Source organism: Microtus ochrogaster, chromosome 5 (assembly GCF_000317375.1).
Source record: "Microtus ochrogaster isolate Prairie Vole_2 chromosome 5, MicOch1.0, whole genome shotgun sequence".
Lineage (NCBI taxonomy): Eukaryota > Metazoa > Chordata > Mammalia > Rodentia > Cricetidae > Microtus > Microtus ochrogaster.
The window spans coordinates 95,785,007-95,797,835 of record NC_022012.1 but is presented as its reverse complement, the minus strand read 5'-3'; the positions used below and the strand labels follow the sequence as shown (position 1 = coordinate 95,797,835).

The window sequence follows — 12,829 nt, the reverse complement described above, 5'->3', positions numbered from 1 at the left end:
AAATTACCTACCACATTTTGTTGACGTGCTGGGATTACAGGTGTGCGTCACCATGCCAGGTCTTTTAGAGTCCTGGGATTGGGCCCAGAGTTCCATGCACACTAGGTGAGTGCTCTACTAACAGAGCCACATTCCCAGTCCTGAAAATACTTTTCCATATGTACTGTTTTCCTGTTTATCAGCTGCAACCTGTATCACCTATCCACCCATACTTCCTTGTCACCCTGCAACCTTTATCACTTTGAAACAAATTATAATTTGGAAGTAGAGATACTTTTTTTTAAATTTTTTCTGTATTTTTTAATGTGACCCTTGAGAATCTTGCTGCTGTAGAAAACTTGCTTCCATTTCACAGTGAGACCTTAGTACTTAGAGATACTCTTATAGACATTAAACCTCAGTAAGTGTTATATATTACTGTTGTCTTAGTTTTTATCTATAAAAAATGATAAAGATATAAAAATGTCTTAGGTGATCATCACTAGAAAACAGTTTAGAAGCTATTGGTTTACTTGTTTACTTATAATGACTAGTATTTCTATAATGACCAAACACTGCTTTAAGATAAAAAAAAAATACCACCTCTGATAAAAAATACAGAAACAACACCAACAGTGGTTAAGAAAGAATATGGCATTTTATTTTTGCATATGGATGTACAGTACATGAATTAAACAAAATCACTGCAGGGCTCTAAAACATTGATCACTTGCAGCCTAACCCAAAGACATTAGTCCTTGCAAAGTAGCCACATTAGTGGTTCAGATTTGGTGTTTGCTGTAGCTGTTGACATGAAGTGTTCACTGTGAAATGCCCAGTGACATCTGAATAATAATTATAGTAGACATGGGCTGGGCTTCAACATTCCACCTTTGGAACAAATATGCTTATTTACATGTCGGAACAGGTGGCTCTACTTACTTACCTTACTGTGAGTTTTAATGACTGATTTTAAACTACACAGGATTTTCCCAGAGTTTCTAAAAGCAGTAACTCTTATTGTTTATAAAAGATAATGTTGAAAAAAGGTAATGTTAAAGGCGCTTTTAGAAATATTTAAGGACAACATAAGGTACTATTATAAAAAAACTCTACATATTTTTAAGCAAAACACTGATGTACCATATCAGTGTTTAACTGAATTGCTTTAAGATAGTGCAATGATACTACCTTATATACTGTTCTAATATCTAAACCTCATAATTACAATTTTAATATATAACCTGACTTACAATTACAACTATGCACAGCTTCTGAAGCACAATTTCGGTCTGTTTTATGCATAAATTAAAGTTGGTCCTTGATTTGGAGAATGACGGCTACCCGGAAGCATGAACTTTCAGACACTTTTGACAGCGTGAGAAAGCAGGAGGACCGTGAGTACCATGAGTACCATGCATGGAAAGCAGTTGCTACCCAGTGTGAATCAAATCTAGCAGTAGACCCTCTCTGAGGCCTGCATGTCTCAAGGAGTAACCAAAAAAAAAAAAAAAGAGGGTCCCCACAGATATGGAAGAGGAAGCAGCTGGCCAGTCTAGTGTACGTGTACTTTCTGCAATAGAGCGGTTTCTAGAAAGAGGCAACTTTGGACCTTTAGCATAAGAGACAGACTTTACATTCTTTGATTTCATTTACACCTTCTAAAAAAGATAAAATACATCTGAACTTTTCATGCAGGGGCATGAGGGCAGCTCAAGCTGCTAAAGCCAAGAGGCAGCTACCAGAGACTTCCAAAAGCTCTAGATCCCATTCTCCTCTTCCTTCCTGTGAAATTACTACTTATCAAACTACTTGATACCTGTAAGACACATTACAGTCTATAAACATAGTAGGATTAGCGTATTATTAAGCATTAAGAAAAGTCCAAAGATATATGGAAAATATGCTTGCTAACAGTGGCTGCTTTACAATGACAATGAAACAGAGCTAGAAAAATAATTTTACTGTCTTAAATAATGAAAGAAGTTAAAATTTTAAAATATATTACTTATCTGTGAACTTTTGATTAACTTGACAGTGAATAGATTTCTTTTGATCTGTGAGCTGAATTTAAGCTACATTTGAATTACAGTATAGCTTCAAATTATAAATATAACCATCCCAACAGTAAAGAGATCATCAAAGCAGTAATTGCCCAGCCCAGACCACAAGAGGAGTTTTGAGAAGACCTTGGGACTGCTGTGGAAAGCAGGTCAGTAAAGACTCCAGTTCTGCATCATGGAATCTTCCAAGCCAAGCCGCTTTCCACAAACACAAATTCAGTCTATCTTTTCTTTCTGGACCAATCTAGGAGCATCAACAAAATCTTTGCCATTGTAAAGAATAATAAAAAATGTTCCAATGCTTGCAACTCCCCAGAAGAGGACATACGCCAGAGTTTCTGTCCAAGTGTCACCTGTTGATATTAAAAAGAGATCATGCATCAATTGTTGATGCCAGATCTGTTAGTTGTACAGCACAATTTCACACTAAAGTTTACTAGTACGTCCACAGGAAAAAATACAAGAACCTCTTAAGGTTTAAACCTGGGATCTCAACTCTTCAAGGCTTGATAAACCATCAGCTGTGAGACCCTAACAACTTGTTGCCTCTGTGATAAGTTCTCAGCAACACTTAAGGGTACTGACCAGAGAAAAAACATAATTATCAGTGAGATTAAATTCTTTAACACAAGAAACTAATTATCATAGTTCTATGACCAATCTGATATTATCAAAATACCTATAAAATACGTTACAGAATGAGTATTTTAGTTAAAGTTACATGTTTAACTATATAAATCATAACATATTTTAACAGCATTTAACACAACTCTGCTGGGTGAGTTTATGAAGGTTAGCAACATCCACGGAGCAAAGACCTATTGTTTTTCTCTTTGAAGAGCTGACACTTCTCTGCACCTGCTGGCCTCAACTATAGAGAAACACATGCAGAGTCAAATGGCCAGTAAGATTGCTCAAGGGAGGGAAGCCACTTCTGGACTTCCTACCACATCAGAGGTTGTAGTGCACGGATGTTCCTTCTAGGAAAGCACAACAAGGGCTGGTATCAGCTCCCCTGCCCCATGCACCACCTCACAAGGTACTATCCACAGCATTCAATATCTTTTTATTCAAAAATATTCCTAAATTTTGACATCATTTTTCATAGCCGAGTCTTAAAAGTTGTGCAGAAGGCAAGTTAGTATTTGTTTGGGAATTTGTTCTGGTTTGATTTCTATTGCTGTGATAAATACCATAATCAAAAGAACCCGGAAAGGAAAGTCTTTATTTGGCCTACACTTTACAGTCCATCACTGAAGGAAGTCCTAGAGGCAGGAATTGAAACAGAGACCATGGAGGGATGCTTATTAGACTATTCTCCATGGCTTGTTCAGCTTGCATTAATATATATATAAAACCCAGGACCACTCGCCCAGGGATGGCGCGCCTACAATGTGCTAGGCCATCCCACATCAATCATTAATCCAGAAAATGACCCACAGACTTCCCTACAGGCCAATGTGGTGGAGAAATTTTCTCAAGTGATGTTCGCTCTTCCTAGGTGACTCTAGCTTGTACCAAGTTGGAAAAAATAAAATGAAACAGAACAACAACAAAAACTAACCAGGGACAGGCCTGAACCAGATGCTCAAGTGCTCTAAGCAAGCACTGTGCCCCTGTGCTTCTTCCCAGGCCAAGAACAGAGCTTCCTACAAGCTGCTGGACACTTCCCAGAAGAATCTTCCACTTCACTCAGGCCAAGATCTTGGAATTAACTTTTCTTTCTTAAAAGAATATTTGAGATTTTATTTTTATCTTATGAGTGTTTGCTGTCATGGGTATATCTGTGCATGCTTATAATGCCCACAGAGGCCAGAAGAGGGCATCAGATCCCCTGGGACTGGAATTTCAGAGGGTTTTAAGTGCTATGTGGTTGGGGACTTGAACCTGGTCCTCTGGAAGAGCCAGTGCTCTTCACCACTGAGCACCAAATTACTGAGTTCTGACATATGTGGGATTAACTTTTCTTATCCCTTCAGATGTTCTTTAACTAGTGGTGAGCATAGAAAAGAAAAACCTCATAAACGGGAGTGACTCCAGGAAACAGGCACCCACTGGGCAGTGTTTTCTAAGACAAAATCCAGGGAGTGGCTGAAACCAGTTGTTGGCCTGAGCAACCAGCACACACTGACTAGATTTGTCCCTTTGTCTTTCCTGACATAAAACCTGACATAGAACCACAATTATTACTGTAAGCAATTCCTACACCCTTGTCCTATTTTTACTGTAAGTAAAAATGGGTTTTGCATTTTTAGAAGGACAAAGAATATACTACAGAGACAAAAAATGTTACTGTCTGGCTCTTTGCAGGATGTCAGGTTACTGTGGCTTCTTCCCCCTACTCCACAAACTTTAGTGCTCAGCTCTGTTGAGGACAGAGACGCATGGCACCGAGCCTCCTCCTAAGAAGTGCACACTGACAGTATTAGAGACTCAGGTGGTGAGAGTTTACTACCCAGACACAGCAGACAAAACAAAGAACAGAAGGGTCTCTCCCTCAAAAATCTGATGACTGGGTGGCAAAGACAGTGAGAAAATCGTTCTGTGCAGAAAAATATATGGTGGCTCTACCAGGTGTACCAGGAGGATATTCCACCTCTAAACAGCAATTTTTTTGATATTCGTGACTTTAATGAGGGACAGGCCAGAAGACAAGTGCCGAGAGCGCTATGGACAGCCAGGGACAAAGGACACAGGAGGCTGGGGAACAGCATCTGCAGGATGCCATCAAGACGGTTGTCTACATAGAAGTTTCAGGATAGCCAGAGCTAAATAGAACCTGTCTCAAGAAACAAACATCAAAATATATGACTAAGGGGGCCAGCAAAACTGCTCAGTGGGTAAAGGCCCTTGTCGTACAAACGTGGATCTGGATTTGATCCCCAGAGCCCACAGCACAAAGATGACCTCTACATATACATCCCTGCACGCACGGCCTTACATAAGCCGCATACTCTATTATCAAGAGGTAGCTTATCTCGAGAAGGCAGAACAACAACTTTAGTTTTTATTTTCTCTCTATAATTATTATATGATGGTTTGGTAACAAGAAAAAAATTATAAAAACCTTAAGTTAAAAAACAGGGCCAGTAGGTAAAGGTACTTGTTTTGCAAGCCTAGCAACCTGAGTTTGATCCCTGGATGTCAAAGTAGAGAGAGAATTCCACAAAGTTGTTCCCTGACTTCTACATGTGCACCCCTCATGTGATAACAGTAATTAAAGCAGAAGGGGATCAGGGGAGATAAGGGAGAAAGATAAGGGAGAAAGAGAATCGCTAAGATATTTTGAGAATGCCATAATGATATCAGATAGCCTGTATACTAATTTAGAATCACCACTACCATAACAACAACAGAAAACTATTAAGAACTGAGATGTGTCCTAGTGGCGAAGTGCTGCTCCACACTGCACACACACAAATAAAACCCAATTATTACTCATTAAACTTAATAAGTAAACAAGTACTGAGTGGACTCAACACCCAAGTTCAACATTCTAAAAGATAAACGTAAGAAGGCAAATTTACGGCACACACCTTTAATCCCAACACTCAGGAGGCAGCGGTAGGCAGATCTTTTTTAAGGTCAGCTTGGTCTACATAGCAAATTTCAGACCATCAAGAGCTAAACAGTAAGACCCATCTCAAAAGTGATATAAAGAATATGAAACAAGAGCACACTTACCAGCCATAAGCAAACAGATAATACACATTGAAAAGGCAACAACCATGATGATGGGCAACTGAAAAATACAAGTGAAAGACACAGCTTTTTAGGAATAATTAGAGGCTATAAAATCATCCATGTCCATCTAGACTGGAAAAGAAAAAAACTTCTGCAAGCTTATGTACAAGAGATTTAATCAAACACCACTATTTATGGGTTCAAGCACAGCGACCTAAATCTTTATACTGGTAAAGTTATGAGATCTAAGGAAGCATGGTTCTGCTCCAAATCCGGGAAATTATCTTTCAGGACAACAGACCTCCCTTCCATCCAGGGAATTTTTTCACCTGGCATAAGACCCCAGAAAAAGCTGTGAAGTCTTTTTTTTCTCAAAGGAGAAAAGAAAAGCAAATATCCCAAACACACTTTGCCTCTTTCATTTACAAATTTATCTCTAGCAATTCCCTGGTCATAAGAAGACTGAAGTTCTTCTACTCCTCCACAGTTCCTTCTGTGCTCTTACACAAAGGGATGTACAGTAGAGTCACACAAGAGAGCAGACACTCAGTTATTTTCTCTGGACTCTGGTCTCCTCTTTGGGGAAACAGCATGCCATGTTTCAGCAGGTGTTTCCTACATGGTCAGATACAATTCTTCCAATCTTGAAAAATCATAAATTACTTACTGCCAGGAATTTCCAATCCCTCGGAACACTTAAAGGACTATGAGATTCTAATTCATCCACTGAATAGTTTCCAAGAAATAAGTCTATGGAATCCTAGAAAAGAAAGAAACTGTCAACTCTCTAAATTTGATTTGACAACACTGAGCAATAATACAAAGATAAAACCATTCAGTGCCTCCCACAAAAAACAACCATCAAATACAAACTTACTTGTCTAAATCCATCAGAGAAGTTGTTCTTGTAATACCGTAATAAAGAGTTGAAGCCATCCATTATAAGTCCCAACCGAGTTCTTTTTCCAGTTCTGGTTAAGAAATGTCCAATTTTAAATTATATGCATGCATACAAAATTCTAAGTTTTATGAACACTGACTGTTATAAAAAATACATGAGCAGTAAAGATATTAAAAATTATCCCTGAAAATAGACATTTCACAAAGAAGTCACTAGAAGGCCTAAGAAACATATATAATTGTCCCTTGTATCTATAAAGAACTCTACTAGATATTTCATATAGATGTTCGAGTCCCTCATATAAAAAAGGTGCAGTGTTTCCACATATCCTATTCATACCCCCTTATTCTTTCTAAGTTACTTATGATGTCTAATACAATGTAAGTGCAAGGCAAACAGCTATGAGCCTGTATTGTTCAGTTAATGATATTGAAAAACTGCACGTGCTCAGTACAGACACAAATACATCTACTGAACACTTTGATTAGTGGCTGGCTCAATTCATAGATAGAACCCATTGATAAGAGGGTCCCTTTTATTCGTTCTCTAAAACATTACCAAGTAGACACAAGAAAGTGAAAGTTTTAGTTACAAAAACAAGAACTATGAAAAAAAGTACAGCCCATGTGAAGAGGTATTAAACAACACACCTAGGAACATTTGCTCCCAGCAAATCTTTACAGTGTTACAGAGAAGACCCAAAGGCACCTCGAACAAATGAACACCTCGAGCAGGAACATGGTCTGGGAGCTTTGCAGAGGTGCAGCTCACAGGCTGTGCCTCAAACTGACATCAGAATGGTGATTTGGATGCACAGCGATGTCAGAGAAGCAACCCAGAGCCTTCAAACCTTTCTGTGCATCAGACCCCACCAGTGAGGCACAGAAGCCTGGTCTATAGAACCTTTCCTGAAAGCTGACCACGGAACTCTAGAAACCATTACTACTATAAGCCACTAGTGTGGAATACAAGTTAAAAGTCGCTTACCTTGTAAAGTCAGTCTTCAAGGCACCGGTTCCTGCATACTGTTTGGCACAAGCATTAGCATTATCAGCCCAAGCTTTGGGAAAAATAAAACAACAGCTGAAAGTGATTAAGGTGCCAACTAAAATTCTAATACAAAATATTAATTTCAAAATTTGAACAGCTTTGCTGCTATTAAGAAATTACCTACCATTTTTGTAAGTCTTCTCGAAATCATCTTGTTCTTCAAGCTTCTGTCCCACATGCAAAACTCCTAATCTCTAGAAAAAGAATCACACCCGTATTTATAAGTGATAAGACTTTAGCAGACCTGATTTAGGAAGATAAGGCAACATTCCCCAAATCCTATCATGGGTTCTTTTCCTGCCGGTGCAAAGCACAGGTGAGCTTCAGCTTTTAGAGCTCTGGTCCATCTAGCACAGACAAAGCACAGGTGAGCTTCAGCTTTTAGAGCTCTGGTCCATCCAGCACAGACAAAGCACAGGTGAGCTTCAGCTTTTAGAGCTCTGGTCCATCCAGCACAGACTGTAGGAAGATCCTCTACACACTCCCGTAAGTCCCAGAACAACAGGGATAACAGGGAGATGACACTCAGAAGGAGGAAAAGGGAATGTGAAACCTGCTAAGAGACTACGTTGTTACTCCTCCTTCCCTGCCACACTCTTTACCCTTCTGCCTTCCTCACCACTCACCAGCCCAGGCTTCCACATCTAAGTCACTGAAGTCTTACTCAATGCTACAGATGCATCTTCACCAAAACTGCACCCACACGAGTTTATACACATGTGCGCACACACACGAGTTTATTATACACATGTGTGCTCTTTTAATAAAATTTGCACGGTGGCTGAGCCCCGAACTCTTCCCTAGGGACTACTCTTTGAAGTGTACCAGCCGTATATTGAGAAGCCCTGCCACCTTGGCAAGAGGCAGTGAGGTATTATCTGAAATGGTTCAGAGAGTTCATGATTTGAAACAAAATCTGAACACTCTCAGCAGCTTTTAGCTGAGCAAAAACTGCCCCTACTGGAGGGAAAAACACAATGGGAGAGTTCCCATACCATCTGACAAAGCCACCTCAGAGACTCCTGCCCAAAGATGCTCTGAAGTTATGTTTCATCAAACTGTATTCAGCGTGTAAAATAGATTAAATAACCTAATTCAATAGGCTGTTTAGTTAGCATGGGACCAAACCATTCCTAACCCATTTCTATTGAACATGATAGCTGAAGTCTCTTCAATAGACTGACAGAGCACACATTAGACATTGCTCATCCCTTCTTTGACACAACTGCTTTACAACTCAATAATTCTTTCTAAAGCAGACACCAAAATTTCCTTGGTCAAAAAAAATGTGAAAAAAAGCTGAATACTTATAAATTATCTAGACATTTGAACATACCTTTCCTTCACAACAAATGCCAATGTGATTTAGAAATTTAGGCTCTTTGTTCATATTTAATATTGCATACACATACAGAAGTTGTTTGCACCTATTTTTCTCCTTACCACAATCATAATGATAAAGAATTATACCAGAAAAGTTTATCCAAGAAGCTAACGTCTCTTATCAGAACAATATATTCAAATAAAAACTTTTTTTTTTTTTTTTTTGGGAGACAGGGTTTCATAAAGCCCAGGGTGGCCTGGATCCTCTTGCTTCCACTTCCAAATGCTGTGATTATAGCATGTGCTACCATATCCAGTTTCTGTGGGATCGAATAATGCTTCATTTACACTAAGAAAGCACTCTACTGACTGAGCTATACTCTTCAAAATAATCTTGATAAAAAATATAAACTTTGTAATTTACTACTAAATTAAAAAAAAAAAAGTTGGATGTAGTAGCACAGGTCTGTAATCCCAGAATTCAGGAGGCTGAGGCAGGGGAATGGGGAGCTACAAGTCTACGTGTGCTACATAGTGACCCTGCCTCAGAAACAAAAAGCAAAACAAATGAAAAGGAATATCTTAAACAGCTGGATTCACTTGTTCATCGCTGACAACATAAATAAGGGCCCTCTAAAAAAGTAATATATTTCTCTTCAATTTTTAATTCCACTTCTAGGAATTACCCCAACTATAGTTAGTTTAATTATCAACTCAACATAATCTAGAGTCACCTGGGAAGAGTCTCAATGAGGGGTTGTCTAGATTAAGATGACTGTGTGCTAATCTGTAGGGACTGCTTGATTTCAGCTGGGAGGTGAGCAGCACCACCCCTTTGTGTCCAGTGGGTGTAGGAGCGTAGCTGGCCCCATATGCTCACAGGGAATGGCATCATTGGGAGGTGCAGCTTTGTTGGACTAGACTAGGTACAGCCATGCTGGCTCAAATGTGTCACTGTGAAGGTGGGCTTTGAGGTCTCATATATGCTCAAGTCACAGCCAGTTATCTCAGTTCACTTCCTGTTGCCCTTGGATCAAGATGTAGACTCCTCGGCTCCTTCTTCTTCGTCACCATGTCTGCCTTCATGCAGCCATACTGCATACTGCCACACTCTCAGGCGCCATGCTCTCTACCCCGACAATCGACTAAACCTCTACAACCCTAAGCCGCCATCTCAACTAAATGTTTTCCTTTATAAGAGTTGTCGTGGTCACAGTGTCTCTTCACAGCAATAGAACCACAAGACATGTCCTGCTTTGTGAAAAGGGGAAAGTGAGCTGAGCACTAGCAAGTTGGCAACTTGACTGTGGGTGTGACCGGCTGCTTCAGGATCCTGATTCTTTGACATCTTCATGTTGTGTAACAATTTCCTCCGAGATAAAACATTCCATCTTACAGGAAAGCTCCTGATGACTATGAAAGTAAACAACTCAGACGCTTAGCAAGTCCCTGAAATGACCAGATAACACTAGGTCCCGCCCTCCCCAACTTATGAAAATGCTAAGGATTGCCAAGACACCCTCAAAACCACCAAGATGCCTGCAAGTCATGCAGTACCTCCAGGTTTCCAGTTTCACAAGCCATCACCTGTTAGTGGAGGATTGAGGTAATAAATTGTGTTTGAGTTATTTTTGTTCCTATTCACTAAGTTGGACTTCAATGGTCCATCTGGAGTAAATACACATTTGTTCATGTCTCCCCAGTAATGCACTCACATAACACTTCAGAGTGATAGACTGCACTGGAATTGTGAACTAGAGTAAACCTTTGCTCCCTAAATTGATTTTGTCAGTTTAATGAATCAAAGCAATTGGAAAGGAAACAGAAACCCAAAAGAAATAATTCAAGTTAATATTAAAAACAGATACAGTCTCTATAGTATTAAAGGCCCCAAAATATAGTAATGTAAATGGCTTAATAAATTATAGTTCAAAGTAAACTATTAAAATTATGATTGCATAAATACTAAAGCCAAATGGCAAACTAGGGACCACATCTGTGCTGTGATGGTAGTTAAAGAAAACTCATATATACCAATGATGGCAAGGTACAAAAATAAAGTCAGGTTAATGTGTGGGCAATATGAGTACTTTTTGTTGCTGGTTTTCAAAGATTCTTTTCTCTTTTTTTTAGTACATATGTATTTTTTTCAATAAAAGATTCAAGAAAGTTGCTGGCGGCGGGGGTGGGGGGTGGGAGCATATGCCTTTAATTCCAGCCCTCAGGAGGCAGAGGCAGGTGGATCTCCTCCAGAAGTTCGAGGCCAGCCTGGTCGACAAGAGCTCATTCCAGGACAGGCTCCAAAGCTACAGAGAAACAATGTCTCGAAAAGCCAAAAAATAAAAAAAAAATCTCAAGAAAGTAAAATTCACCTGCAGCTGGGCCTGAAGGGAGCGTCGCGCTAGTAAACTCTGGATCACGTTTGTCCTGTCCAGACAGTCCATGCAGTTGCTGCGGAAAGCTCCTTCCTGGTTCGTCACCACCTTGCCGGCAGAGTCTACTAAAAAATAACTGAAACACATTTGTGTGAGCACTCGCAGACCAAAGTACACTAAACATACCAGCAACACAGCTCTTAAAACACAGGTTTCATGGGGTGACCTTAGTAAAACCATAAATTACAAGGTCAGATGGAGTGCACAGCAGGCATATCTCATTTTTCTAGACCAAATATGAATGGCTGAAGCAACACAGCTGGTTTTTTTTATTTGTAACTCAGGAGATTCTGATAGGAATTTTGGAGAAACCATTAACCCCTGATATGCTGGGACATGGCTGAAGTAACCATGTTAAAGCACCTTAGGAAACATGGTTGGTTTCTATGGCAACAGTTTCCTTCACAGTTCTCCCTATGTGTTATTTCTGTGAGCACATCGAAATATGTAGCAAACACATTCAAAAAGCACCATAAAAATGTTCAAATCTTTTACTCCAATAATCCTACACTAAAGAATCTTTTTATAGGCAAAACTTGAACACATGTAAAAAGATACACATTACTCATCTAAAGAGAACCATTTGTAGCACACTCTTTCCAAGGTAAGGAAAGGACCCAGACACTCCACATGTTAGGAAGCATCTAATTAAAGCTATGTTGTGATCTAAAAAGCTGCAAAGAAGACACTGAAAAATGTCATGACAAAGGCTCCTAAGAGAAAGCTTGTGATAAAATGACAGACCACTAAGCCAAAATAGTAAACCAAGTGCAATTATGTAAAAATCGGAAAATATTATGAATATTCCTGACGTTGGCCCATATGTAAGAATTCAGTTATTCTTCAATCAACAACACTCACCAATGCAAAAAATTAAAATATAAAACAGCATGTGTAAGGACTGATAGCCCAGTGAAACGGCTTCACAAATCTGCTAAATAACAATTAATAAGATCAGCATACACAGCTCTCTTCCCCCTTACCTCTCTAAAGAAGTAATATGCCTTACCTTAATTCATCCTGTATTTCTGCTACTTGATCCAACAAAATACTTAGTCGATCCCATCTCATGTTTTTACATTCCTTATGGAAGTCAAAGGCAATGTACCTACCAAAAACATAAAAAAAACCCACATACTCAGAAACTGATAAGATCATTCAATTTCCTTCTACTAATAAACCCAATTAAGGTGATTCTTTTTTTTATATGTGAATATGAATAATAGTTATGAATACAGAGCCTCCTTCATTCTAGACTTATTAAAACAACTACTACCACTCACACATGCACACCTCCCTACTACTACTACCACTATTCACACACGCAGACACGACTTCTACTCATACAAACAACTACATTATAAATGCACACAACTACTATTATATACACACAC

General features: G+C 39.2%; 1 protein-coding gene across 1 annotated transcript in view; it reads right to left on the bottom strand.

Moving 5' to 3' along the window:
- Positions 1 to 618: 618 nt before the first annotated feature.
- Sacm1l (SAC1 like phosphatidylinositide phosphatase) overlaps positions 619 to 12,829 on the bottom strand; it is a 53,752-nt gene continuing 41,541 nt past the window's right edge. The window contains exons 13-20 of the mRNA XM_005348162.2: positions 12,445 to 12,543; positions 11,373 to 11,511; positions 7,802 to 7,871; positions 7,615 to 7,687; positions 6,604 to 6,697; positions 6,394 to 6,486; positions 5,727 to 5,784; positions 619 to 2,395 (exon numbers count right to left, since the gene is read on the bottom strand). Coding sequence (XP_005348219.1) covers positions 2,259 to 2,395; positions 5,727 to 5,784; positions 6,394 to 6,486; positions 6,604 to 6,697; positions 7,615 to 7,687; positions 7,802 to 7,871; positions 11,373 to 11,511; positions 12,445 to 12,543 — 763 coding nt within the window. The 3' untranslated portion in view covers positions 619 to 2,258. The remainder of the gene's footprint in view (positions 2,396 to 5,726; positions 5,785 to 6,393; positions 6,487 to 6,603; positions 6,698 to 7,614; positions 7,688 to 7,801; positions 7,872 to 11,372; positions 11,512 to 12,444; positions 12,544 to 12,829) is intronic.